Raw genomic sequence first — 25,202 nt, 5'->3', positions numbered from 1 at the left:
TCCAGGAAAACCTCAGGGAAGCTGGGAACTGCTAACTGCTTGCTGTAGAATACATGCACTAATGCACACTCTCATGCATCTGTCACTGGGATGTTTTAGATTTCTTTGACAAACTGGAGTCTTGCAGCACACTGATAGGGTGGCAAATATTGACAAGCCATGTTTGGACAAAGAAATGAAAACATGGGTGAACGCTGAGGAACGAAGGTCACTTTGACATCACCTATGCCAGACAGTTGAACTGATTTTACTGAATGACTATTCATGTGTATGACCAGCAGTGTAACTGAGGGGAATGTTAGGAAGACTCCCAGATGTCTGCTGCTGTGACATTAGCACTCATCTCTCCCAGCTGCTAGGTTTTCTGGCTTCAGGTCTGGCAGACTGCGATGCACATGCTGTGCATGACAAGAGCATAATGGATGAAATATGTGAAATTTTGACAACCAGCTACTAGACCATGCTTTCTTTTGGGAAAGAAAGTAGCTCCAGAAGCAATGTTACAATAGTGGACTGATGTCTCACTCAACCGAATCTGGTCTAGCTCCACTGATTAGCTAAAAGGTGGCAGTGGTAGTTGCACCAACGGGTTTCTGAAGCAGGTAAAATGCTGAGCACAGCTACATTGGTGCATGGCTTACAGGGGACTAACCCTTATGATTCACAATTGAACTAATACCCAACAGGGATAAAAGCAACATTTTTTATTGGGCTAAGTCTTGAGGAGCAATGGAGGTTTAATACACCTTCGAGCAGAGCTGTGAGAGCAGTGCATATGCTGATTATCAGGCTCTGTCCCCATTTATTTGTCTTTGTGGTGGTCCTTACAGAGACAATCTCCTCCCCAGTTGCTGGAAGCTGTCAGGCAGGATAAACCATCTCACCTTTGACATCTCAGCATGATTGACCCCCCAGTTAGCCCTGTTGGGATAAAAGAGCTTCTCTTGTTTGAAACCAGCCATCAGACAGTGCTCCGTCTCCTCAGACACAGACCTGGACCCAAAGGTGATGTGTTCATGGCCTCTGAGCTTGATTATTGCAAAACAGGGTAACCAGGAGTCAAAAAAAATTCCCTCAAAAGCGTCTCCTGATGCAAGCACAGCAGCACGTATACCTAGCAACGCGCATCTTTGCCAAGCTCACACCACAGCATCAGTCTTCACGTCTGCTACAAAGTCCGCGTCAGATAGTCTGTATAGTAATCAAAGCCTTCCTTCGTCTGGATCTGTTTTAGAAATCGTACTTCACTTCAAAACCATAGGCATCCATGGTCAAAGCTGTAGGTAACCAGAGACAAGGGATTACAGGAGACATCTTTGATAGGTGCTGTCCCTGTGCTCCTTCTCGCAAAAGAATAGGGTGCCCATGGACCCCATGATCCTGAACAAAGTGCAAAACGCCTGCCGTTGCATGTCTGATTTGATTCAGGGAATTCTGCACATGATGCGCTTATGTGCACACAAAATGCACCCCAGTCCTGGCTCCCCCTTCCCTTCTCCCCCCACTCAGAGAAACAGCTTTTTTCACAGAAAAGTGAAATAACTTGTTTTCTATTCATTTTTGAGGAACAAAACCTAGTCATTTCTCTTTTAAATATTTGGAAGACTTTGTGAAATTAAAATTAACAAGATCATATAAAAGCCTTCTTGAACAGGTAGGTCCAACTTTTAAAAAAAATCCGGGGTTTTGGACTGATGCAGTTTGTGAGCCTCACTTTATTTACACTACAGAAAGGAAAGACTCTTGCAAATTAAATCTGTACAGATGGAGAAGTAGCGCTTTGGGGAAGTAATTAAACGTTGCCGCAGTATTCATTTCTATTTGCTGAAGGAAAGACTTTATAGCTCTCTTTGAAACAACTTTCCTCCTGCCCCTGCCATCCAGCAGAGAGGCTGCATCACTCACTGTTGCTTTTTGCAACAGCTTCTGCACTCTCTCCCATTTAACTCTCTGCTTTATCCTTGCACCTATTAATTTATCACAGCCGCGGTGGGAGCTGGCATTTGCAGCTCGCCTGCCCTGAAGGAGTTAACCGGGTTTATTACATAATCTGTTTAACATTCGGGATGAATAGGAAATGCACGCCCCTCCTCTCCTACAATATGTTTGTGCACTTTAAATCGCACTCCTCCCCGGCTGTGTGTAAGCCCCACGCCACTTGACATGCCCTGAGCCTCCGCGTGTGTGCTTGGGCGCGCGTCTGCATGCCTGCCTGCAGCTTTGCCCTGTTCTGGCTCCGCTCATGCTACCGGCGGCGTTGCACACCCGCGTGTCTCCGTGTGTGCGCGCGTGTGCGCGCACATGAGAAGAGCGGAGCGAGGGGAGGCGAGACGGTCACATTTATAGGAAGCGCCAGCAGTCGTTGCCAAGTGTGAAAGCAAACTCTGCCATCTCTTGGACTGCTGCAAGTGGACAGAGCGCCTCACATAATGCCATCCTTCGATGAGGTTTTGAAGGAAGCCGGGGAGTTTGGAAGATTTCAAAAGAGGGTCTTCTTCCTCCTTTGCCAGACAGGCGTAACTTTTTCTTTCCTGTTCGCCAGCGTGGTTTTCCTTGGGCAGGCACCTGACAACTACTGGTGCAGGATCCCTGGGGCAGCTGAATTAAGCGAACGATGTGGCTGGACGCTAGAAGAGGAACGAAACTTCACGGTACTGCCCCTGCGCCTGGGGAACGGGTCCTCCGGCGGGGAGTGCGAGAGGCTGGACATCGCGTGGGACGCCTCCGTCAGCTGTGCCAGCCTGCTCGTCCCCTACGGCAATCACAGCGCGGGCAACCTGCCGCTCACCCCGTGCCATGATAACTGGGTGTATGAACAGCCCCACTCCTCCATCGTCAGTGAGGTAAGGAAAATCCCCGTCCTCTAATCAGCGGCTTCCATCCCGGTGTGGGATTGCAGCAGCAAAATGGGACTGCTGCTGCAAGGGTTGTTGCTTTGGTGGCTGGGTTTCCTTTCTGCATTTGTTTTGTTCCGAGTCACAAGCAAATTGGGATAATGAGTACGATCAAGTGTCAGCGTCAAGCTTTTAGGGAAAGGTGAGCTGATCTGAAGGGTGGGTCTCCAAAGCCAAGCACCCCACACAAAGACTGCTCTGTCACTAGAGGAATGTCTGATTAAAATAAAGAGTTAAGTCCTTGCAGCTGAGGCTTCTGGTGCTCAGTTTTGGGCCAGCGACTTTGGTGGTGTAAACTCCAAGTGTAGCTGACTGATACCACTTGATGATCTGGATCACTGTATGTTATCTGTTCTCTCTATTTCCAGTAGTGAGCATTTAAGTCTGCAGGTAATAAAAAAATTGGTGGCAGACTGCCCTTCTGAGATCTGACAGGAGTCAGCAGAAATGATTGTGCTTACTAAAGAAAAAGCAAACAAAGATTTTTGCCCAAAGCTATCATTCAGCTTTTCCTGAAATGTCAGCATCAGAGAACCGCAGACTATTACTACTAGTGGTAAGCGCTGGCAAATGTAGTGGCTTTTTAATGAGTCTGCAAAAGGCCATTTAAGATGCTTTCCTAGGAGATCCTCTGTGTAATCTGTAATTGTGCCATGGATGTGCTGTGGTCTGGCTCCAGCATACACTCTGCACACTAGGAGTGTGTACATTTTAAGGTCAGCCTGACAGTAACTCTCACCCATGCAGTGATGAACAATATGAAGTGTGCTTAGAGGGGTTGTCTAGGAAATCGTCAAGGTGCACTGCAAAATGTGCTAGCACAGCCATGGGCCCTGGCTTCTGCCTGTCTCATGAGCCTCCCGCTGTGGTTTTTAACTGGGTGCTTCTTGCACTGGAGCAGTGCCCTCCGAAACACGGAGCAGGGCAGAGCAGGCAAAGCCCTGAGCAAACACCGAACTGAAAAGGGGTGCCTATCCCAACCTTTCAATTCACCATCCTTCCCCCATCCGGCTGGGACCACTGGATCTGCTTGTAGGCTTCAGGCTCTTCGGAGCAGCAGCTTTGTGCCCTGAGCAGCGCGTCTGACCTGATCAGCTTTAGCCAGGATCTATGCTCAGGAGAAGATAAATGAGAGCGCCTGCCTGGCCCTAGAGCAAAGGTTCAGAACTGGCTTTTGTGTGCAGTTGCCGAAATCAAGGCTGCTTGGAGGGCCGCAAGTGACATGCAGGGAGCTGGTGTCAAACTTTGGTCCCTGGGAATGACGTATGTCACAGTACTGACTGTGCTGGCAGGGGCAGCCAGGGCTGGGTGGGCAGGAGGACGATTGCTGCCTGGGAGCTGCAGCCTGGCTCCAGAGCGAACTGCTGGAGGTGACCATAGTGGGAAGGTTATGCCGCTGCCTCCGAGGTATCTCTGCTAGGGGATGGCAAGGGGTTAGGTCATGGTGTCTTTTACCTGGGCAGTCTGTGCTAGCCGTTCCCCTCAGAGCTTAAAAATAAAAATATAGAGATTCCTTTTCTTCTGTTTTTCCTTTTTTTTTTCCATCAGCCTTGCGGTTGGTGAAAGCATGTAAGTTGTGTCCGTAAGATTGTGCTCAGAGTCCGTTTATGGCAGCAGTTTGTGTATCTAGCAAAGCCACTGTGATTTTCCAGCAGTGTTGAGCCACTGCGTACTAGGAGAAAAGGAAACCAGTGTTTGTGTTGCAGCAATAAATGGGAGTGAAAGGTTCAATGTTCTCTGGCAGACACCTCGTCCATCTGCACCTTCTTCCTCTCTTCTCCTGGGGAGACCCTCCAGGGCCAAGGGAGGGAGGAGGGATGAAGGGATGCTTGGGGAAGCGCTCCCCACCTGTGCTCCCAAAGGTGCACGTTAGGAAAACCAGGCAGTAACAGTCTGCAAGGAGCGACAGGCTGAGACTCTCTGTCCCCTGTGCCAGGGCAGCAGGTCCCATCAACACCGTCACTGCAGCTCCCAGAGGGACTCTTGCTGGCTGGGTGCACCTCGGCCGGAGGGTGCTGGGCTGTGACCTGGGGCATTTGCGTCCTGTTCCAAGTTTTGCAACATTTGCTGGATAAATCACATCCCGTGAGGCTTGGTTTCTTCATCTAAAAAGGAAGCTTGTGGCATCACATCCTGGCTCAGTTGCGTTGAGTTCAGCTATTAAAAGGAGCTTGGTATCTTATTAATGTGTTATACGTCCAGCAAAGACAATTTAAATCCCTGATTTAGTTTAGTCTCCTTTCGCTCAGCTGAGGCTCTAACGAATCATGACTCAATTTAAGCAGATTTGTGCTCTGTTTAATCACCAGAGATGTCTTTTCTCATGTGTCTACTTGTAAATGTTTCATTTTGTCCATGTGTGCAGAAATGTTTCTGTTTCTTTGAACTATCTTAAGATTTCTGGCACTTTATGTCTGGCTGAATCAACAGTGGAAGTGACCAGGGAGACAAAGTTAAAAGGATTAGTTATATGACAATCTGAAGGACATATGTTCAGGGAGAAAGAGAGAGAAGGGGGAAAAAAAAAGAAAAAAGTCAGGATACTGAAGGACTTCTTCCAGGCCTATGGCAAGCACAGATCTGGTGTAGATTTGCAGCGTGGCAGAGGGCAAATGCAGGCATGTAAAGCCTTCGCTGGAAAAAGGTGTCGTATCACAGAGCAGGTCTGGCAGCCAATCCACAGGCTATTGCAATCAGTTCTGAGCACCCTAAAGAAGCTAAATCATATGGCTGGAGGAACTGATTTATGAGGAGTTGTGAAATGAAAGCTATTGCAGTACCTGACTTTGTTGCTCTGATTTGTGCGTGACTGGAGCACATTGCTCACTGGCCACTCTCATCCTAGCTATCTTCTGTGAAGGTGTTCACAGTAGCATCAGCAGAAGGAAGCAGAGGAAAAAGGAGGAATGTGGACTGATAAAAAGCACCCACTGCTTTGTAAGCAGTACCTGGGATGCCTGCTGCATCACCTGCTGCTGCAGGACTCCTGAGTCTCAGTGCTGGGGTACAGTGGGGTGCTGGGAGAATGTACCAGGGCTTTCCTCCTTCAGCATTTGAGGAGAACAGTAAAATTTATTAAGAAATCATCACAGGAGCAACACGTGGCAAAGCCAGTTAGCTTGGTCTAGTGACAGGCAACAAAGCACTGCTAAAGATTGCCTTTTAAGATCTTCTTTTGATGTCTAGCAGGCTCTGAAAGGAGGTCCCTACTTCTGCAGTGACATGCCTAAGGGTCTCTGTGCTCCATTGCTTTAGGTCAGGCTTTTCTGTGAGGGCAATCCAGATCAGAGGCGGAGTTGTCCACCGGTGCTGCACACACAGCCCAGCACTGTGGTGCCTGAGTTAGAGTTGAGCAAACTGGAGCTGGGATGATGTAAAGGTTTCGAGATATCAGCAAAGTCCTCCGCTATGTGTAAAACTTGGCAGCGACCCCTCCGACGCAATGGTGTCGCAGGTGGTGGATCTGCGCGGAGGACCTTGGCCCAGAGCAATCTGCTCCCGTTTAATTGAGCAGGTCTCGCGCAGCACCCTGTGACACTGGAAGACGCAGCTGCGTGCGTCAGCGGCGGGACGGGAACCCAGTGGCTTCTCAGATTTTGCTTGGAGAGGGAGGCTGTGGGGGTAATTATCGAGCTAAATCCATTCCTGGCTCATGCCAGCTGGTGCCATCTGAAATGATGCTGGTCGTAGCAGGTGGCTGGCGCTGCTCGGGAGGGAAGGCTGGTGACAGCAGCACCTTTCACAGGGGAGGAGGGCGGGAAAGGACAGCCCTTCTGCGCAGCAGATGGAGAAGAAGGAAAAGCAGGGGTGCGGGGGGACTGTGGTGGAGTGGGGGGGCTGCAGCCTCATGCTCTGGCCTGGGGGTCTGGAAGAGAGCCCAGGTCACCCCCTGCACTCCGTAACACTTGAAGTAGGATGCGTGCTGCCTGCCAACCCCTGCCGGGTGAGCCTTGTAAGGGACGGACATACCCGGGACATACGGAAGTCAATAAACCTAATTTCCCCAGGAAACTGTGCTGAAGGCTGAGTCACTTGACCTTTAATACTGCTGGGGCTTGCCACTTTGTACTTTCATCTCAGCGGAGAAAGTCTAGCACTCTGCAAAAGGGTGGCTGGTGATATCTTGCAAAGCGATAGCCATTTTATTCCAACATTTTTGGCGGTGATGACTCCTAGAGGCATGTGCGTGAATTACAATTGCGTCTGCAGGTTGAATGGCCTGTGGTGGTGGACGAAAGCAAGAGGGAAGTCTACATGGTCATCAGAAGCTACAGCACAGCTGGCATATTTCAGGCTTATTTGCTGGCAGGAGTTCAGCAGAAGGGACCGATTCCAATATGCCCTGTCTGCAGCGAGTCTTCACGCCGTAGATGATGTCACTTTGAGACCCGGCAACAATTTGTTGCCAAAGTGTGAGGTCTGAGGTGGACAAATGATCATTTGAACATATCCTATTGCACCTGCTGGGAATAAATCTTCTTACTCCTCTGCTTGCCAGCTGTCTCAGAAAATAACAGTCAGCCAGCATTTGCAGAGAAACCTGTAAGCAAAGCAATAATGTTTGTCTCAGAGTTTTTACAGTTCCTCAGAGCAGGAGATAACATGGCAGACAAGCTCAGGATGGAGAAAGCACAGCTGGTCCTTGTGCTGTCCTCCTGCAAGGCGATAAACAACGCAATTCACCCTCAAAGTGTTGATCTAGTGTGATTATTGTCATTGGCATGGCAGTACCCTGTCTTATTTCCACCATCATGGTGGGATTAATAATAAGTAGTGGAGGGAAAGGGAGAAAGGGCAGACAGAGGAGCAGAGGGAGCAGCAATTGCTGAATTTTTTGTGAAGCTCTAACTAAGCTTTCCCCATATGAGAGGGGCTGGAGCAGTTCCTTGCACAGGTTACACCAGTGGGGCTACGTTTCTGTGACTGCCATCGAACCAGCTGATACTGGCTGAGGGTTCATGCCTTGGTTTTTCTTATTGTTTTTAGGATAGCTGCTGTTTTCCCCCCTTTAGGAGATGGTAAGTTTCTCTGCCTCCCTCTTGCTTTGGCCATGGATAGACATAAGAAAAAAAGGAGGACAGAACAGGTTTTCTGTCCTAGGAGGCTCAATGAGCCCAGGTGATCTGAGTGGCAGGGATGCAAAGGTACCAGCTGGGCCTTGGGCCATGCACAGGAGAGAAACCTCCAAAGCTTTCAGAACTAAGCCGTTCCACTGGCCTTGAGCCACAGCGTGCTGGGAGCGGGCTAAAGGCTGACTCCATTTGTCCTGTTAAGTGCTCAGCTTGAAACAAGACATGGAGAAGAACAGTGTCCTTGCTTAGTCCCTTCGCACTCTGACAGAAGCTTTGACAGAAAGAGAAAAAAAAGGTAATTTCTCCCTGTCCTCTGCATGCGCTTGCAGGGTGTTTTGTTGCAGTAAGGATGTGTGAAAGATAGCAGTTTAACAGCCCAGAGGATAAGAGAGATGGAGAAGAGCTGCCCAGCAACAAATGAGGAACATGCAGCAACAGTCTGCATCTCCCCAGGTTTCCCTAAACAATGAATATTGCCCTAAACCCTTTGTCACTGGGAGTGGAAGGGTAAACTAGCCTCTGTTTGGCCACTTGTGTGAATGCCACTTAAAACGTGTGTGTGGGCTCCCAATATGCTGTTGTAATTGGGCTGAGGAATCACTGTAGATCTCTTTATTGACCAAAGAGTCTCATCCACCATTTTGAAATTTAATTGTAACAGGGAGTAAAATGCTTCCAAACTCCTACTCAAAGCTGCTGCATTTAGAGGAGCTTTTAATGACATGTTGTCATTTAAAGAAATGCATTTCTGCAGGGGTAGGTGTACTGAAGTGTTTCGGGACTTCCTTGGTGCACAAAGGCTCCTCAAGTACCAGGAATTACAAGTTTGCGATTAGTCTGCTTGTCAAACTAAAATGGAAAATGTTTGCCTTCTGCCAAGGCTAAGAAGAAATGAGCAGTTGCCACAGCCCCCGTGTTTCCCAGTCATTAGTCATGTACGAGCATTTCTTCTGTTCCCATCTCAGCCAGTTCCCACTTCTTTCTATAGAGATTACTCCACTAATGAACTACAGTGGAGGCCCAGTGCAAAACCTCTTCGTTCTCCCAGGGAGATCTCGCTCAGGCAGTTTGCTGCTGCTTTAGAGGTTAGCAAAATGCACCAGCATAGTTCCTTCCAGCCACGCCACTGCTACTGTAAATCTGCACTGGGATTTCACGTTGATGTTCAAGCCTCCAGCGGGTGGGAAAACAGTCATCACAGGGATATATTTCCAGGTAGGAGTGTATGCCTGCCCATACTGCAAGGCCCTTAGGGTGGAAGGGACTGATTTTCCCCACTCTGTTAAGAACACTATAGAAGGGGATGTCCTGAAGGAGCTGGCTCCTGCTGCCTCTCTCTGTTGGCAACCCCTCACTTCTGCTCAGGGTGGCAGCTCATCGGCAAGGCTAAGAGGAAGGGAGCGCAGATGTGGATTGTTTCTCACTTTGGGCAGTACAACTTTTTTTAGCCAACTCCCTAAATGGAAGGAGGCTGTGTCCAGGCATACATTGCTTTTTGTCATAGAGAGGACAGAAATTGTGCAGGCGAGTGCAGCACTGAATGCAGAGACGAGGTGCGGGGTTGTGCTGGGTGCATGCACTTGTGCAGTGGGGGGCTTAGCAGGGAGCATGGCAAGGCCGAGGAAGAGGACATGCCCTTAGCTGGATCTGGCCAGCTGAGCTAGCTCACCCGCTTGATTGAAATGAGGAGCTGGCTAGCTAGGCTTTAACAGGTTTAGGTGTAGCCAGAGCTATACAGGTCAACAAATAGGCTTAAGATCAGGGGCAAAAAAACCTAAGGCTTTCCTTTCCTTTTCCACATCCTTCCTGCCCCGCCCCCCACTGCAGTAAATGTTTTAGCAATTAAATTTCAAGTCTGTGGAGGAAAAGGCACTGAAAACAGGACGTGGTGACATTCCCTTTCTGCTCTGTTATCCTGGGTGAGCTTATTCAAGTGAAAGCAGAAATGTTTACTTCACGGCATAAACATGCACAATGAGGACACTGTGAACAGAGACACCGACAAACGCATAGGGAGGACTGGGCAGTAAGCCCTGCTCACCCCAGCATCTGTTTGTCCAAAATGTGTCCCAAATTTTGCAAAAGGAGCAGGGGTGTGCTATTGCAGCTGTAGAGGTGATTATTCTGGAGGGAAACCTCAGCTGGGTGCCGGCTTGCTGAGGGCTGTGTGATGCTCAGCAATGAGCCACTGGTCTCACATCTCTTCTACAGCTTATTTGCAATTGGTGTGAGCTATAGCTCTTCTTCCCTGGAGGTGCCAAATTGGAACATTCAGGAAGAAAACAAAGAAAACCAAAGTCAGGCAGCTGTGGTCTAGACAGATAGAGAGCCCTAGAGGTTTTGATTCTCAATGTTACCAATTTTGGAAACCAAGTTTGATCACGGGAGGGTAGTCTGTGACATTTAAAGACCATATGCTGGGGTTTTTTTGGTATGTCATGAGAAGAACGTGCACTTTCAGGGAATGGGATCTCCTATTACTCACAGTGGGAGATGGTTACTAACAGGGACAGCTCTTCTGCTCCTCGATGACACTGGATATTAGCATGGAAGTGCTCCTGGTCAGTGAGCCCCTTGCAATGTGGACTGCATCTGCCTGGGCATAGGAGCAGCCTGTGTGGTAGGAGTGTATACATCAGCCCATGCATGGACGGGCATATGACCATTCAGAAAGAGAGAGGAGGCACCACTCTGCTCCCTTTTGTGAAAGCTGCTAGTAAGGGACATGGGAGATGTTTTGGAGGAGTGTCATATAGGAGGACTACTGGCTAACTGCAGACAGGCCGAAATCCTGGGTAAACAGACGAAGATGCTCTTCCTCCAAGTGATGCAAATGGGGATAACTATCAGGCACAATCAGACCAGGTCACAGCTGAAGGGGTGATGTGGGTCTGACAGGCAGCTTGGATCAAAAAAAGATCTCTGCAGGGTGTGGAATTCTCTTTTAAAGGTTACATTCCCCTCTAAAGGTTATGTTTGCAAACGAAAAGCAAGACATTAGCAGGGTGATGACTTAAATGCTAGGTGCTACTCAAGCAAACAGAAAAGGTCTGAGAATGCTTATCTGTACCAGAAGTTATTTACATACATAGAAAATAACAAAGCGGAAGACTAATTTAGGAGAGTACAGTTAGCGTATTGTCACTAATCTCTTCAGAAAGAGCTCATAGTTTCTTAGAATTTTTCTGTGTTTTCCTATTTCCCAGAATATTTCTCCCCTCAGGGAGAGCTGTAATCCCGATGCACCTTATAGGTGTTAGAAATCTGGGCCTTGGTCTCTGAAATCGACAACTGAAATCGGGGCAAGCAGATTTTAAGTGATCTACAATGTTTTTACTTATGGATTTTATGTCCGTGTAAGCATCGTCTCATTTTGACATTGCTCTAAAGGTTTTGTTATTACATGCACTTTTCAGTTTTGTTCTCACGCTAATTTATTGATGATTCTGGAGAGACGATAATGCACTTACTCTCCCATTCTCTCCTTGGCTGTTTTGGCTTATGAGGGGGAGTCCTCTCTCATGACCGTCTTCTTCAGTAGCAATCGCAAGTGTCGGAGGACGTTTTGCTCTCTGACGGGCAATTCTGTGCAGGGCTCTTAAACCTGGTCCTGTAAGAAGCCCTCCCTGCTGATCTATCAATCAGCCTGATATTTCTCTCCAAGGTTTTGATCTGTCAAGGGGCCAAGCTGCTTGTGAGGTGCTGAGTGACCTTAACCTTCAACAGGGAGCTGACTCACCCTGTAGACCGTGGGCTCAGACCTCTCTGTTATTCCTGGGGACTGCTAGGAGGGAGGTGTGAGGGTTCCTCTTGGGGAACGGTGCTCCCAGGGTCACTCCACAAGCGTCCGCTGGAAGCAGAAAATAATGGTGCGAAGGTTCGTGTTAAACAGCGTTCAGAGCTGGAGCACAGGCGCAGGTTGAGGCTGGCCTCTGTCACACTCCGTCGCTGTAAATGGCTAGGAAAAGCCAGCGCACCACAGCCAGCACCACCGGTAGGAAACGGCATGAAATAACGGAGCATTTTGTAAAACAGCCTGTGGCATCGGGCTCTGAGCTCTCCCTAGAGCCGTCACCCCCCCAGCAGAGCGCGGGGTCTCTCCTGCTGCCACTGCTCTGACCAAAAACCCGCAGGGAAGAGTGCAGCTGTGTGGAGAGACGGGCAAGGAGAGGCAAAGACCCGCGCTGCGCTCCGAGGTCGCGGGAGAGCTGTGGCTGCGCGGTGCGACAGCGCAGCTGAGCAGCCACGTTCAGCACCTGAACGTAACACCTGGGCCTGAAATGCAGGCCAAGCCGGCCAGAGGAGCCGTGCCGGTGACCCACCGACCAGGCAACGTATATACCTCTTCGCGAATATAACAAGTGCAGCAGCTGCCCAGACGGTCCCGTTGGTGCATACGTGGCAGTGCCAGGGTGTCCAGCACAGGCCTGGCTGGGGGACCCGCACCAGACGCGTGTCCTGTGAGGTGTCTAGCTGAGTACAGCTCTGGCTAAGTCCGAGCGGTTTCCCTGAGCCCATGTGAAGCTGCTTTTCCTGCTTGCCCTCTCTGCCTATCTCTTCATGTGATTATTTCTTTTTGTTATGCTTCAGCAGCGCACTTTTGAAGACAGTATTTTCTCATAGCTAGTCTTTAGCTCTCTGGTAAGCTGTATTGCCCTGTACAGGTGGCTTCAGATGCTCCTCTGAGAGCCCCAGCCGGTGCCGTCAGTGCAGTCAATTGCATTGCCTTCTAAAATCTTCTTTTAATGGTCATTCTCACGAAAAAACTCTCCTTTCTAAAGCTGCAACTTTTTATACTATTTGTCAGGGTTGTCATAGTTTCAAGAAGCAAGAGATTAAGCAGTGTTTGAAGTTTGAAAGCGCTGCTCCATGTTCAGGCTATTTTAGGAAAGCATTGCGATAGCCCTTGAATATGACAGCAGAGAGCAGGTTTTACTCCTCTCGGAGGAAGCTGAGGTTTCTGCAGCTCCTGCTCAAGATTTACAGAAGTGGAAGCCAGGTGCTGATGGCCTGGCTTGGCTCCGCAGAGTCACCGTGTTGACATCAAAACCATGAGTTTGTTTAAAGTCAGTGGAGGTGGGATATCTATCGGGTTGGGGACCTATGAAGTTACTAGCCAAGTTTTTCTTCACAGTTGTGAGGGCTGGAAACTGCAGTTCTCAGTCACAAAATTTCCAGACCTGTGGCTTCAAGAAAAAAAAAAGCCACAAACAAACCCAAATCCTGGACTTCTGGTAAAATCATCATAACTAACAACAATGATTCTGCTGTAGTTACTGTCAGTGACAGTGCTAATAGTACATTTGGAACCAAAACTGAGGAGTTTCATTTTAAAAAGTGAAGAATAGCCTGTAGAAATGAGTGTGAATGGCACCTGTGTGGAGTTCAGAATATTAAAAGAAACTGTTTCTTATGTAGGTACATAAATAAAAATTTAAGGGTCCAGATTCAAGCTCAGTGAAATCTTAAGTCTGGGTGCCTGCTGTGTCTCAGGTGTAAGCACGTCTGAAATCCCAGCCCGAGGTAATACTTGCTGGGAGTTACAGCAGGCAAATGGGCTAAGACAGAGCTCAGGCTCACAGCACTAAATTTCAGAGTCTGGAGAATTGTGAGTGGCAGAAGAGGCTTTTAATCTTCTCTCTAAACACCCCTGTGGCCACTTTGTCCAAGCACAGTGGTTGAGCACTGGTATTGTGGTACGTATGCTGGTGAGCACAAATGAGACAAAGCTGTGTGTGCTTCAACAACCAGCACCTTGTTAGCAATGAAAACATTTCTTATAGCTCATGCCTGAAAGCAAAAGGGTCTCTCTCAGGTAAATGGCAGCAGCTGCTGTTGTCTGTGACTTCCCTTGGTCCTGAAGTCGCATTGTTCCTAAGGTTACCCCAACTATGGATCGAAACCTTCTGACTCCCATAAGGTCTTGCAGAACTTGGCAGGCAGCAGTTGGTATTTCTTTATGCTCAAAGAACCTCTAAAGTAATTTCCAATGACATGCTGTCTGGATAACTATTTTTGGTTTCATTTTAGTGTTAATTCCTAGTTTCTTTGAATTCCTTTCTCTCCCCCACTTCCCTCTTCCCTTCACCCCTGCCCATCCCCATCCCTGTTAATGAATTCTTCAGATATGCACCAATGTAACATTGTGTTAGGGAGTTATGGCTACTGCAGCATAAGGAGTAGAAAAGTCTGGGAAAGCTACACCAAGAAAATACATATTCAGTGTGTCAGAAGTTGATCTGAGATCTGTTTTCAGTTTCCTCAGAGACAACATGTTTTTGCTTTTATCTAGAAGGCACTAAGAAAAATAATTGAACCATTTCTATAAACTGATGTTTTCATTGGCTGTAGCTGTGCACCCTTACTCTACACTAAACAAAGTCATGGCTTTGCCTTGGCAGCATATTTAACGGCATTGCATTTGGTTTGCAAAAGACCGATTTGCTTTCCATATCCGGACAACTGATGTATGAAACACAGCATCCTTTTGGCAAGGAGGAGCTTTCCCCCTATCTTCACGATAGCTTGAAGAGTGCTTGCTATGGTTGCACTTCCCTGGCCCACTGGTGCTTGGCGTTGAACAAGCACATTTGAATTTCCCCTTTCCCTTCCTCTTCTCTTTTCCCTTCCCCTTCCCATCCAGCTCTATGCAGTTTCTATAATGTTTTGACCTGAGGATGATGAGTGACCCACCTGGGGTGTTTATGCCTCTCCCTTATTCCCACAGTATAACCTCGTGTGTGGCAATGCCTGGATGCTGGATCTCTCACAGGCTGTCCTCAATCTGGGGTTTCTGGCTGGCGCGTTCACCCTGGGCTACGCTGCAGACAGGTACTGTATAAATGCTGCTGTCCTTTGTTTTGTTCAGAGGTGAAATATGCATGCAGTATGCATGCATCAACACTTCAGAGGTTTAATTCACTTCGGATAAACATCCCCTGCCTGGGTTGACAAAACCCAGCCAATGTAATCTTCATTTCCTTTTGGGCTGGAAACTTCACACGATCATACTTACTGATCCTGTTTGGACTTTACAATGCCATGAAAAGAGCTTTTGTTGTGGTTTCCGATGTTTTCTGTACACATCTGGACCCAGGAAGGGCAGAAGTACACAGAAATGAAAAGGAAGCATTCAGAGGAGTTTTCTGGACTGGTGTTTACTGGGGTATGTTTAATAGGCACCACTGATGAAGAAAGCAGCTACTTGAGGAAAGAAGGAAGGGACTCAGTATGGTAACTCTCTCCATTCACAGGCTGGACTCATACACTTACCACCGAGGTCAGAGCTCCCTCCAGCTGGTCCTCAACTCTGTTAGAGCTGGATGAATACCAAGGAAAAGATGCGGGTGATACTCAGGCTTGAGCAGCCCCAGAGCCGGGAGCTCCTGTAAGGTCTACCTCGCTCTCGAAGGAGGGAGCCTGGTTTGTGCTTTGTGCTGATAATTAACAGTAGTCAACCTATGCATTGGCTGAGAGCACCCCTGATGCTTTCAATGGCAGAGCATATTAGCATATTTCTTCAGTTCATAAAATTCTGTCTTTCTGCCTGTTTTATTTTTCTTTGATATCTGTAATAATAGTAATAATAACTTGAAGTACGATTTCTTTGTAGGCAGAAATACAGAATTATCTGGAATGTCATCTCAGATAACAAATTTTGAACTAGCAAACAAAAGTACTTTCAAGGAAAACCTCATCTTTCCAAGGGATATAGTAATAAGGGAAAAAATAAGGCAGAAAAGATTCCATGGCACTGGCTAACTTAAGATATCTCTGCTCAGTGTCTGGCTGGGCAGCCTACTAGCACCTGAAGACTGTGTAAGAGTAGAGATATTACAGCTAATTATTAAAATAAAATAATATGTCTAGGAGTACTTATGTTTTAAGGATAATGTAACTACTGTACAACTATGAATGTTGTACATTGGTTACACTGGGGGGATGTGCTACAGCCAGACCATTAGACTTCTGTCTCCTTGACAGCACTCAAAAGAATGGACCAGGTTGAAAATACCCTGATTTTTGTCCTGTATAAATTCTTCTCATGAAACCTTTTGAACAAAATGAAAAAACAAATATTCTCTCAAATACTTTTTGGTAAGATAAACAGCTACATCACTACTCAAAGTTTCTTCTTCTTAAAACAGCAACAATAACAATGGAGAAGAGATCAAAATGGAAATTCTAGTTGTGTTCCAAGGACACAGTTGCCATGAAACCACAGGGAAGTTTTGTTGGCAGTTTTTTTGGAATTATGGCTTACCTCAGGGACACCTATTAATAATGATGTTTTTTGGTGGAAAATGAGACTCATGAATATGTTAGGCAGACTTTGAAAACAAACCGTCTAAACCTAAACAAAACACTGGAAAATCACATAAAGTAATTGAAGAAGAAATTACTTACTTTCACAGAGCTGGCTGTAATTACTATTAGGAAACTAATTTGTGAAAACAGAAATCCACAAACAAAGTTGCCCTTATTTCAACTGGATCAAAAATCTGAACTTTAACATATGGGCCACAGTTTAGATACAAATTGTTTTCTAAAATAAAAGGGGGCCTGGTGCAGACATCACCAGTTTTAAAATTAGTGACATAAAGGCAATGATAACTGCCACAGGGAAAAGAGTCCCATATCCCAAGGGCCAACAATAAAAAGTTTCAGGCAGCCTCTCTTCAGAACAAGGCCAGTCTCAAAAAGACACTTCCAGATCTAGCATTAAAATGAGATGCCAGAAAAAAAAAAATTCTTTGTGTCTTTTCATGATTTTCACTTTCTTTTCCTTTTTCAACAGATATGGCAGAATCCTCATCTACTTGCTCTCCTGTCTCGGGGTTGGGATATGTGGTATCATAGTGGCATTCGCACCAAACTTTACTGTATTTTTGATCTTCCGTTTTCTCCAAGGCGTGTTTGGCAAGGGAACCTGGATGACATGCTACGTGATTGGTGAGAGCTGTTATCTTCTTTCTTTTCCGGTTAGGAAAAGTGAGGGATTTTTGGAGGACAAGGAGTCTGGCTACATCTGCTCTTGTTAATATTTTTTTCTTGGGAATAAAGCACTGGCCCTGAGGTCAGCAGACAATGAATAACCCAAGTCCATCCTAGTTAATGCATTTGTCCTCCAAGACAAGGTGCCTGCATGCAAATTTTAGCTTGGCATCCATGGTCTGGGCTCATGCCTGAACTGAATGTTTGGGGAAGAAGTCACTGGCCTTTGTCCAGACCATGCTAAGGACCTTTCTAGCAACTAAACAGTATAGTGTTTCCTTACCTGGCAATGTCTGTTAATTTACTGGTACAGAGGTGGCCTCTGAGAATGGCAGCAAGTGCAAACTCTTTCTGTTATTCAGTACTGATATAGGATGGAAATGAGCAGCAGTGTATGTGCCTGCCTGACCTCATAGGATCCCATGGAGAAGAGTGAGGAAGAAGTGCACAAGGGCAGACTAACAGTTCCTTCAGAACTGTCCAAGCTCTCCTTTTGTACCCAGCACTGTGGAACTTCAATACGCCTGTGAGCAGCTGGCCATAGGCAATATCAGTAGCAAGCCAACACTTTCTGTTGATGTTATTTGAGAACTTTTGTGGCTGTCTAATGTATGGACTCCAATGGGGAGGGATTAACATAAATAATTAAGAAGTGGATTATTAGAATGTGTATATATAAAGGTTTTCTTATTACATAGAAGATCACCAAGGTGATCAAAATCTACAGAGCAAGCCCCGAATAAACCGGATACACAAAGAGGGACATGGTTAATTTTGGCAGATTCTGAACATCTTCCACAGATGCTCAGAGGAGTTAACTGCTTTTCCTCACTGGGAGAACAGACACTTGGATGACTGCTCTTCATTCTTTAGCTGGGAGAATTTGCTTAGTGCTAGGCTGGACACCAGGGTCCATGTTAGGATTATTATTTCCTGAAAAGGGAAAAGGAAGGGAAGCTTTTTTATAAATAGCATCAAAACAGCAGGGATCCAGACTCTTTCATAGGCTATAGTCATGGCCCAGCGATGAAGCTCCTCGCATAGCAAGCTGACTTTTCATGAGAAAAGGGTATCGTTGTGGCATCTTGAATGACTGCCGGGTTCAGAAAGGGAAACTCCTCTCTAGAGCATGAAATAGCAAGACATTGAGGAAAGCATCCTACTAGAGATGAGACATCAGATTTGCTTAAAAAGAAAATCAACCATTCAGTAATCTACTGTGATAATCCAAAACACAGTGATAGCATCATTATATAGTGCAAAAACTTGTACCATCACTGTAGTCTGTGAGGCCTGTGACAATTTTTTAAAATTCCTAGTGGAATTTAGATGAGTGAGAGCAGAATTGCAACCAGATGTAAACAGTTACAGTGAGACCTGGGAACGCTGCAGTGATGTATGCACAAACATACCTGTCTAGCCCTCTCAGCATCTAAAGCCCAGAAGCACCTCAGTTTTCTGGGCAAAGTTACACTGCTGAGCAACTCAGGTCCAAGATCCAGTGAAAGGGCCAGAAGCTGCTTTTCCCCTCACTTCTAAGCACATGGCCTAATTTGAAACCGAGATCTTATCCTAAAAGTTTGGCAAGTGCTCTAACCAGCAAAATGTTTTATGACAGACCCATGGCTTCCTTAAAATGGCCAAGTTTTAACAGAAAGGAATGTTTTGCAATGCTCAGATCAGACTGCCTGACTTTAGGGAAAGGTTCAGAGATACAGCATCCTGAGGGACAATGTATTACCACAGCCCTAAGCAAGGTGCTTAATTCTTGGAGAGAGTTATTCCATCTAGATTCCTTCAGGGATCTACTCTTATGTCCCAGGATCACCCAGAGTATTTACCAACCCAGCATTTTTTAAGAGGCCTGTACAGATCATTAGTTTGGTTGCACCAGGATGATGATTGCCCATCTCCCAAGGTACTGATCTGTGCTTCAGAACCACAACAGGCTGCCCCAAGAACCTCTCTTTGCTCTTACATACAACCCAGCTCCTCCCGGGCCGGTGCTGAGCAGCTACCTTTAGGCAGTAGAGTTGCCCCTGAGCCATGCAGATGTGATGAATAGTCAATAAATATAGTAATGGTGTCATATTTTTCTGCATTGCCAGCTGAAATGAATCACTGTTACTTGTAAAATTGTTTCTCCTTTAGTAAAATAATAATTAAAAAAAAGTGTTTTCCATGTATTATAAACCAAGGTAAAACCCTCTGCTTTTACTCTGAAGGCTAGGTAGTGGTGACAGTTTTGAAGCAAACAAGAGGCACTTCTTGATTCACTGCTCATATCAACCATGGAGCTCACAGCCATGGGATATTGCCTGAAATTTAGGATTACATGGGTTTCAGAAGCGATTAGACACATTCACAAAATTAAAAAATCCACCAAATGATTAAAAAAACCCCAGCAAAGTCTATGTTTGTTCTAGTAAATAAAACAAACTGTGGACCATACCTTAGCCCTCAGAGCAACTAGCGTGGTATGGCTCAACTCTTTTACCCACAGATGCCTTGTCCATATTACCTGCCCGGAGCATCTTCTAGTCTGGGGCATGGGCCAAAACTGTGCCAGGGAGAGTGCTAACAATTTGCTACTAAGCATGATCATGATGCAGTCTCAAACCCCTGTTCTGGTCCTATTTAATTCATTAGCAAACATACTGTCAGAAACCCCTCTAGCTGAAGAACAGTCGGTGAATTGATGAGGAGATGTCACCCGTGCTTGCCCTGGGCAGTCTCAATGACATGCTTACACTGCTGAAGGCAAGACGCTGGGCTAGACAGACTTGTGACCTGTTATAGTGCTCTCCTTCCTTATGTTCCACCACTAATATTTTTCTTTGGAGTTACGTTTGTTTCTGTGTTGTTTATTTTGGCTTTCTCTGCTCAGTGACGGAGATTGTTGGTTCTGACCAGCGGATTGTTGGGATCGTGATTCAGATATTCTTCACCCTGGGAATTATGATTCTCCCTGGAATTGCATACTTGGTTCCCACCTGGCAGGGCATCCAGCTGGCCATTTCACTGCCAAACTTCCTCTTCCTGCTCTACTACTGGTAACGTTGCAGTCGTTGCTCTTGTCGTTATTGCTATTGCTATTCAGGCACCTTGAGACTCCTGCTGTGGTCCCAAGTCTCCAGTGTGCAAGATGTTGTAGTGAGGAAGAGGATACCTGCATATTGTTGATTTTGGCATTTTAAATTCTTTTTTGTGAATCGCAGACATGCATTACTTTCCTTTTTCTGCCCAAGGTTTGCCTCTTTCCTCAGCCACAGCTGGCCCTCCACAAAACCCTGCTCTGCGGCTGCTTAGCCCAGGGCTGCTTATCCGGTTAGCTTGACCAAAGTCTGCTTTTCCCATCAGCCATGGCACCCCACCTTTACCTCTAATTATGTACTCAGTTCAAGCCTGAACTTGCCCTACAGGTCCCATGAGTTGGGCAGTACAGCTAATGAGAAAGCAGAGCACTATGCCATGGTGAACATCTGTCCCAATGGAGTGCAGCCATCCTGTGGGCTGGATCCAAAGAAACTCATCCACATACCCTCTTCCTGCACATCGTTTCCTTAAACATTGCCTTAACCCTAGGCTAGCAGAAACTGAAACACCGATCGGTAGTATTGCTTTGTGTTCAGTTTATAAAATATGTATACATTTGAGTGTGTGTGTGTGTCTATCTTACAACGATATAGCTAGAAGTTTCCTCATCTGCCTGTACTTGGTACTATGTGTGGTTAGTATTGACTTTCATTGTTCCTTGCTGTTCTACGGGCACCTTGTTTGCTTGTTGGTTATCATACTTTGGACATCAATTGTGCAAATATAATAGTTAGATTTCTTTCAGCTTTATAGAGTATTGATACAGTCTATTTTCTTCTTTCTTGCTCACAAGGATCAGATATTTTACAGGAGACTGCCTGGAAAAGCAGTCCACAAAAGAGTTTCTGTATCCCAAAGACTGAAAAATCGGTGTGCTGTGTATTAACACAGACAAAAGGCGAAGCACTTTGGTTTACTTATGATGTTGAAGGGCAACCTCCCTATTTATCACTTCTGTGTTCTTAACAGGGTGGTTCCTGAATCTCCACGTTGGCTCCTGACACGCAAAAAGGGAGAGAAGGCCTTAAAAATCATGCACAGCATTGCAAAACACAATGGGAAATATCTCTCACCACATTACTCAGAGGTATTGTCATCTGTTTGAACTAAATCTTTTTTTCTAAACTTTCTTAATCTTCTGCAGGTTCAGTTGTGTTAAAATGCATTCTCTTTATGTGGTGGGCAACACTCTCGAAGTGTCACACCCGAACAAGACTGTCAGTCCCATACCTACTTTGTTAATTGCAAGAGGGTAAAAGGGAACTGGCTGGAAAGACATGGGCTGAGAAAAAGAAGTTTGCAAAACAATGAGTCAGGTCTTTCATTTGCAACACTCCTACTTTAACAACTTGTGGGAAACATCAGAAACTAGCCTGAGGGCCAATGGTATTTCACAGCAGCTGCCATTTTAGCTGACAAAGTGAGTGAAGACAGCAGGATTCACTTTCCTGGCTTCTTTGCTAGAACTTCCTTTTATAACTCAAAGAGAAGATGATGTAGAAAATTGGAATTTAAGTAAAAATTTGCTTCCATCCCAATAGGGGCAAAATATGCCCCAAAATTCAAAATAGGAGAAGCACTGTCTAAGATCACTATTTACAAAATAGGACCATGTATGTTAGAATTACAGTCCTTTGACAAGTGGTCTTGACAGAACTGAAAGGACTGATGCATTTCAAATTACACTGTCGTGTCATTGCAGCGTTTGCCTTGTTCAGCGTTGGGTAGCAATGCCTGGCTCTCAGACCATATTTACTGTGGCATTGGCCCTATGGTTCAGTGACGACAACAGATGTGAACAAGGTTCCTGTCCTGTAACAAGCTAGGTCTAGAGCTTAAATGCCAGCAATAGTCATGTTAGAAATCGTTATTTGAACTAAGGAAAACAGCCGCAAATTGTTAGCACACAGCAGCCTGGAGGTGACATACTGAATACACTACAAGTATTTCATAAAGAAATTGTGATTTTCTTATTGAAAAGAAAAGACCTACATAAAATGTCCATCTATCAGTACACAGTAGTATCCTTTATGCCTGCATACATGCATATGCATATACATCCATTTTTATACATATACAAAATTATGACGTGTGACTTTAACTTTTCACTGAGACTAAAGGCAAAGACTTTGGGATGGCAGTGTTTGGAGAAGACTGATGTGTCCCATTCTGTCAGGAACGAACATCATGATGTGTGTGCTTTGTAAAAGGTAGTTGGCAACCTGGGTTCTCACAGCTTGTTATCTTACCTAGGTCTTTCTCATTGCTCTTCTTGAGCAAGGGAGAACCTGAGAATTTAGCCCAGCTTATCCAAAAAAGTGGGGTTGCTTCACTAGAATCCTAGAGTATAATTCTGGATGAAACCCAATCAGTAATTATTGGCACTCTTCTGAAACATCAGATAGCTGTTCCCAAATCCATAGGATTTTATTTACCTGGTGAGAAACAGGCTCCATAAGTCACCTAGCCAGCCTAAGCAGCTCTGCTTATTCAGGATCATTCCTGCTATAAATACAGACGCATAAAGTGCACACAGGAAGAGGTATGTGGCAACAGAAGAAATATAGAAATGGCCAGTTCATTTATACCAGTATTCCATTATCTTTCCACTTCATTAAGTATATGTTAATGACAGTTCTGGCCAGGTAAAGTTCACACAACAGGTTCCACAGAGAAGCTGGGCCCTAACTTATGCTATGCCTCTTAGGATATATGACTCTGGACTAATGATTTTGTAAAGTCAAAACTAGACCTATCAGCAGAGATGAGTATGCTGAAACATACATTTCCACAGCCAGCTGCTTTATTCATAAGCAACTTGTTCAAGTGCCATAACATTGCTATAATGGCATTTCTATGAATGTTATGTTGCTCAGGGGAGCACACAAAGGTTAATGATGGGGAGGGAGGGTTGTCAGGGGAAGAAAGTTATATATAACTTCCTTGGCCAAGAAATGGGATGTACCGGATGAGACTGTTGTACATTAGTGAAGCAACATGACAGAAGGAGTTTTGATGAGCAATAACAAGCTAGGCCAGCAATTAGTGAACCATTTTTCCGATGGAAGCCAAGGCATCTCTGTGATACCAGCCAAGGTCAGGAAATTGCCCTCAGCTGTCCCACAACGCAGAATGAGCTTTGCTAGTCACGTTGGAGTAGCATCTTATGCAGCTGGAGGACTGCAGACTGAAACTGGTGGGAGGGAAACAAACTGAAAAGACTAAGGAGAGAGAGAAAAGGGTAAATCCATTGATGTCAATGACCAGCTGGAGTGCATGGAGCTCCGCCTGGGAATGGATGAGGGGCCAACCGAGAGCTTATGGGTCAGGATTAAAGGGAGGGCAGGGACAGGTGACATTACAGGGGGGGTCTGCTACAGGCCACCCGACCAGGAAGACCAAGCAGATGAGACCCTCTATAGACAGATAGGAGCAGCCTCACATTCACAAACCCTGGTCCTCATGGGGAACTTCAACCACCCCGATGTCTGTTGCGGGGACAACACAGCAGGGCATAAGCAATCCAGGAGGTTCCTGGAATGCGTTGATGATAACTTCCTTCTCCAAGTGATAGAGGACCCAATGAGGAGCGGTGCTATGCTGGACCTTGTTCTCACCACCAAGGAGGGGCTGGTGGGGAATGTGAAGCTCAAGGGCAGCCTTGGCTGCAGTGACCATGAAATGGTGGAGTTCAAGATCCTTGGGGCAGCGAGGAGGGTGCACAGCAAGCTCACTACCCTGGACTTCAGGAGAGCAGACTTTGGCCTCTTCAGGGATCTCCTTGGTAGAGTACCATGGGATAAAGCCCCAGAGGGAAGAGGGGCCCAAGAAAGCTGGTTAATATTCAAGTATCACCTCCTGCAAGCTCAGGAGTGATGTATCTCAACAAAGAGAAGTCAGGCAAAAACACCAGGAGGCCTGCATGGATGAACAAGCTGCTCCTGGACAAACTCAAACACAAAAAGGAAGCCTACAGAGGGTGGAAGCAAGGACAGGTAGCCTGTGAGGAATGCAGAGAAATTGTCCGAGCAGCCAAGGATCAGGTTAGGAAAGCTATAGCCCTGATAGAATTAAATCTGGCCAGGGACGTCAAAGGCAACAAGAAAAGCTTCTATAGGTACGTTGGTGATGAAAGGAAGACTAGGGAAAATGTGGGCCCTTTCTGAAAGGAAACTGGAGACCTGGTTACCCAAGACATGGAGAGGGCTGAGGTACTCAACAACTTTTTTGCCTCAGTCTTCACCAGCGAGTGCTCCAGCCATACTGCCCAAGTTGCAGAAGGCAAAGGCAGGGTCTGGGAGAATGAAAAACCACCCACTGCAGGAGAAGATCAGATTCAAGACCATCTAAGGAACCTGAAGGCGCACAAGTCCATGGGATCTGATGAGATGCATCCATGGGTCCTGAGGGAACTGGCAGATGAAGTGGCTAAGCCACTATCCAGCATATTTGAGAAGTTGTGGCAGCCCAGGGAAGTTCCCATTGACTGGAAAAGGGGAAACATAACCCCATTTTTAAAAAGGGAAAAAAAAGAAGACCCAGGGAACTACAGGCCAGTCAGTCTCACCTCTGTGCCCAGCAAGACCATGGAGCAGATCCTTCTGGAAACTATGCTAAGGCACATGGAAAATAAGGTGGTGACTGGTGACAGCCAAGATGGCTTCACTAAGGGCAAATCATGCCTGACAAATTTGGTGGCCTTCTATGACAGGGTTATAGCATTGGTGGGTAAGGGAAGAGCAATGGACGTCATCTACCTGGACTTGTGCAAAGCATTTGACACTGTCCCGCACAACATCCTTGTCTCTAAATTGAAGAGACATGGGTTTGATGGATGGACCACTCGGTGGATAAGGAATTGGCTGGATGGCTGCACTCAAAGAGTTGAAGTCAACAGCATGAAGCGTGAGTGGAGACCCGTGACGAGTGGTGCTCCTCAGGGGTCAGTACTGGGACCGGTGCTGTTTAATATCTTTGTCAGTGATATGGACAGTGGGATTGAGTGCACCCTCAGCAAGCTTGCTGATGACACCAAGCTGTGTGGTGTGGTCAACAAACTGGAGGGAAGGGATGCCATCCAGAGGGACCTTGGCAGGCTAGAGGGATGGGCCCATGTGAACTTCATGAAGTACAACAAAGCCAAGTG

At 46.3% G+C, this 25,202-nt stretch overlaps 1 protein-coding gene across 1 annotated transcript in view; it reads left to right on the top strand.

Moving 5' to 3' along the window:
- The first annotated feature begins 2,158 nt into the window (after positions 1 to 2,158).
- The window catches only part of SLC22A3 (solute carrier family 22 member 3), a 35,966-nt gene continuing 12,922 nt past the window's right edge, over positions 2,159 to 25,202 (top strand). Inside the window, exons 1-5 of the mRNA XM_030021406.2 lie at positions 2,159 to 2,843; positions 14,694 to 14,797; positions 16,764 to 16,918; positions 19,848 to 20,013; positions 21,026 to 21,143. Coding sequence (XP_029877266.1) covers positions 2,430 to 2,843; positions 14,694 to 14,797; positions 16,764 to 16,918; positions 19,848 to 20,013; positions 21,026 to 21,143 — 957 coding nt within the window. The 5' untranslated portion in view covers positions 2,159 to 2,429. The remainder of the gene's footprint in view (positions 2,844 to 14,693; positions 14,798 to 16,763; positions 16,919 to 19,847; positions 20,014 to 21,025; positions 21,144 to 25,202) is intronic.

Source organism: Aquila chrysaetos, chromosome 8 (assembly GCF_900496995.4).
Source record: "Aquila chrysaetos chrysaetos chromosome 8, bAquChr1.4, whole genome shotgun sequence".
In the NCBI taxonomy this organism is placed as follows: domain Eukaryota; kingdom Metazoa; phylum Chordata; class Aves; order Accipitriformes; family Accipitridae; genus Aquila; species Aquila chrysaetos.
Note: the sequence above shows the minus strand (reverse complement) of the source record. Positions and strands in the feature narration are given on the sequence as shown.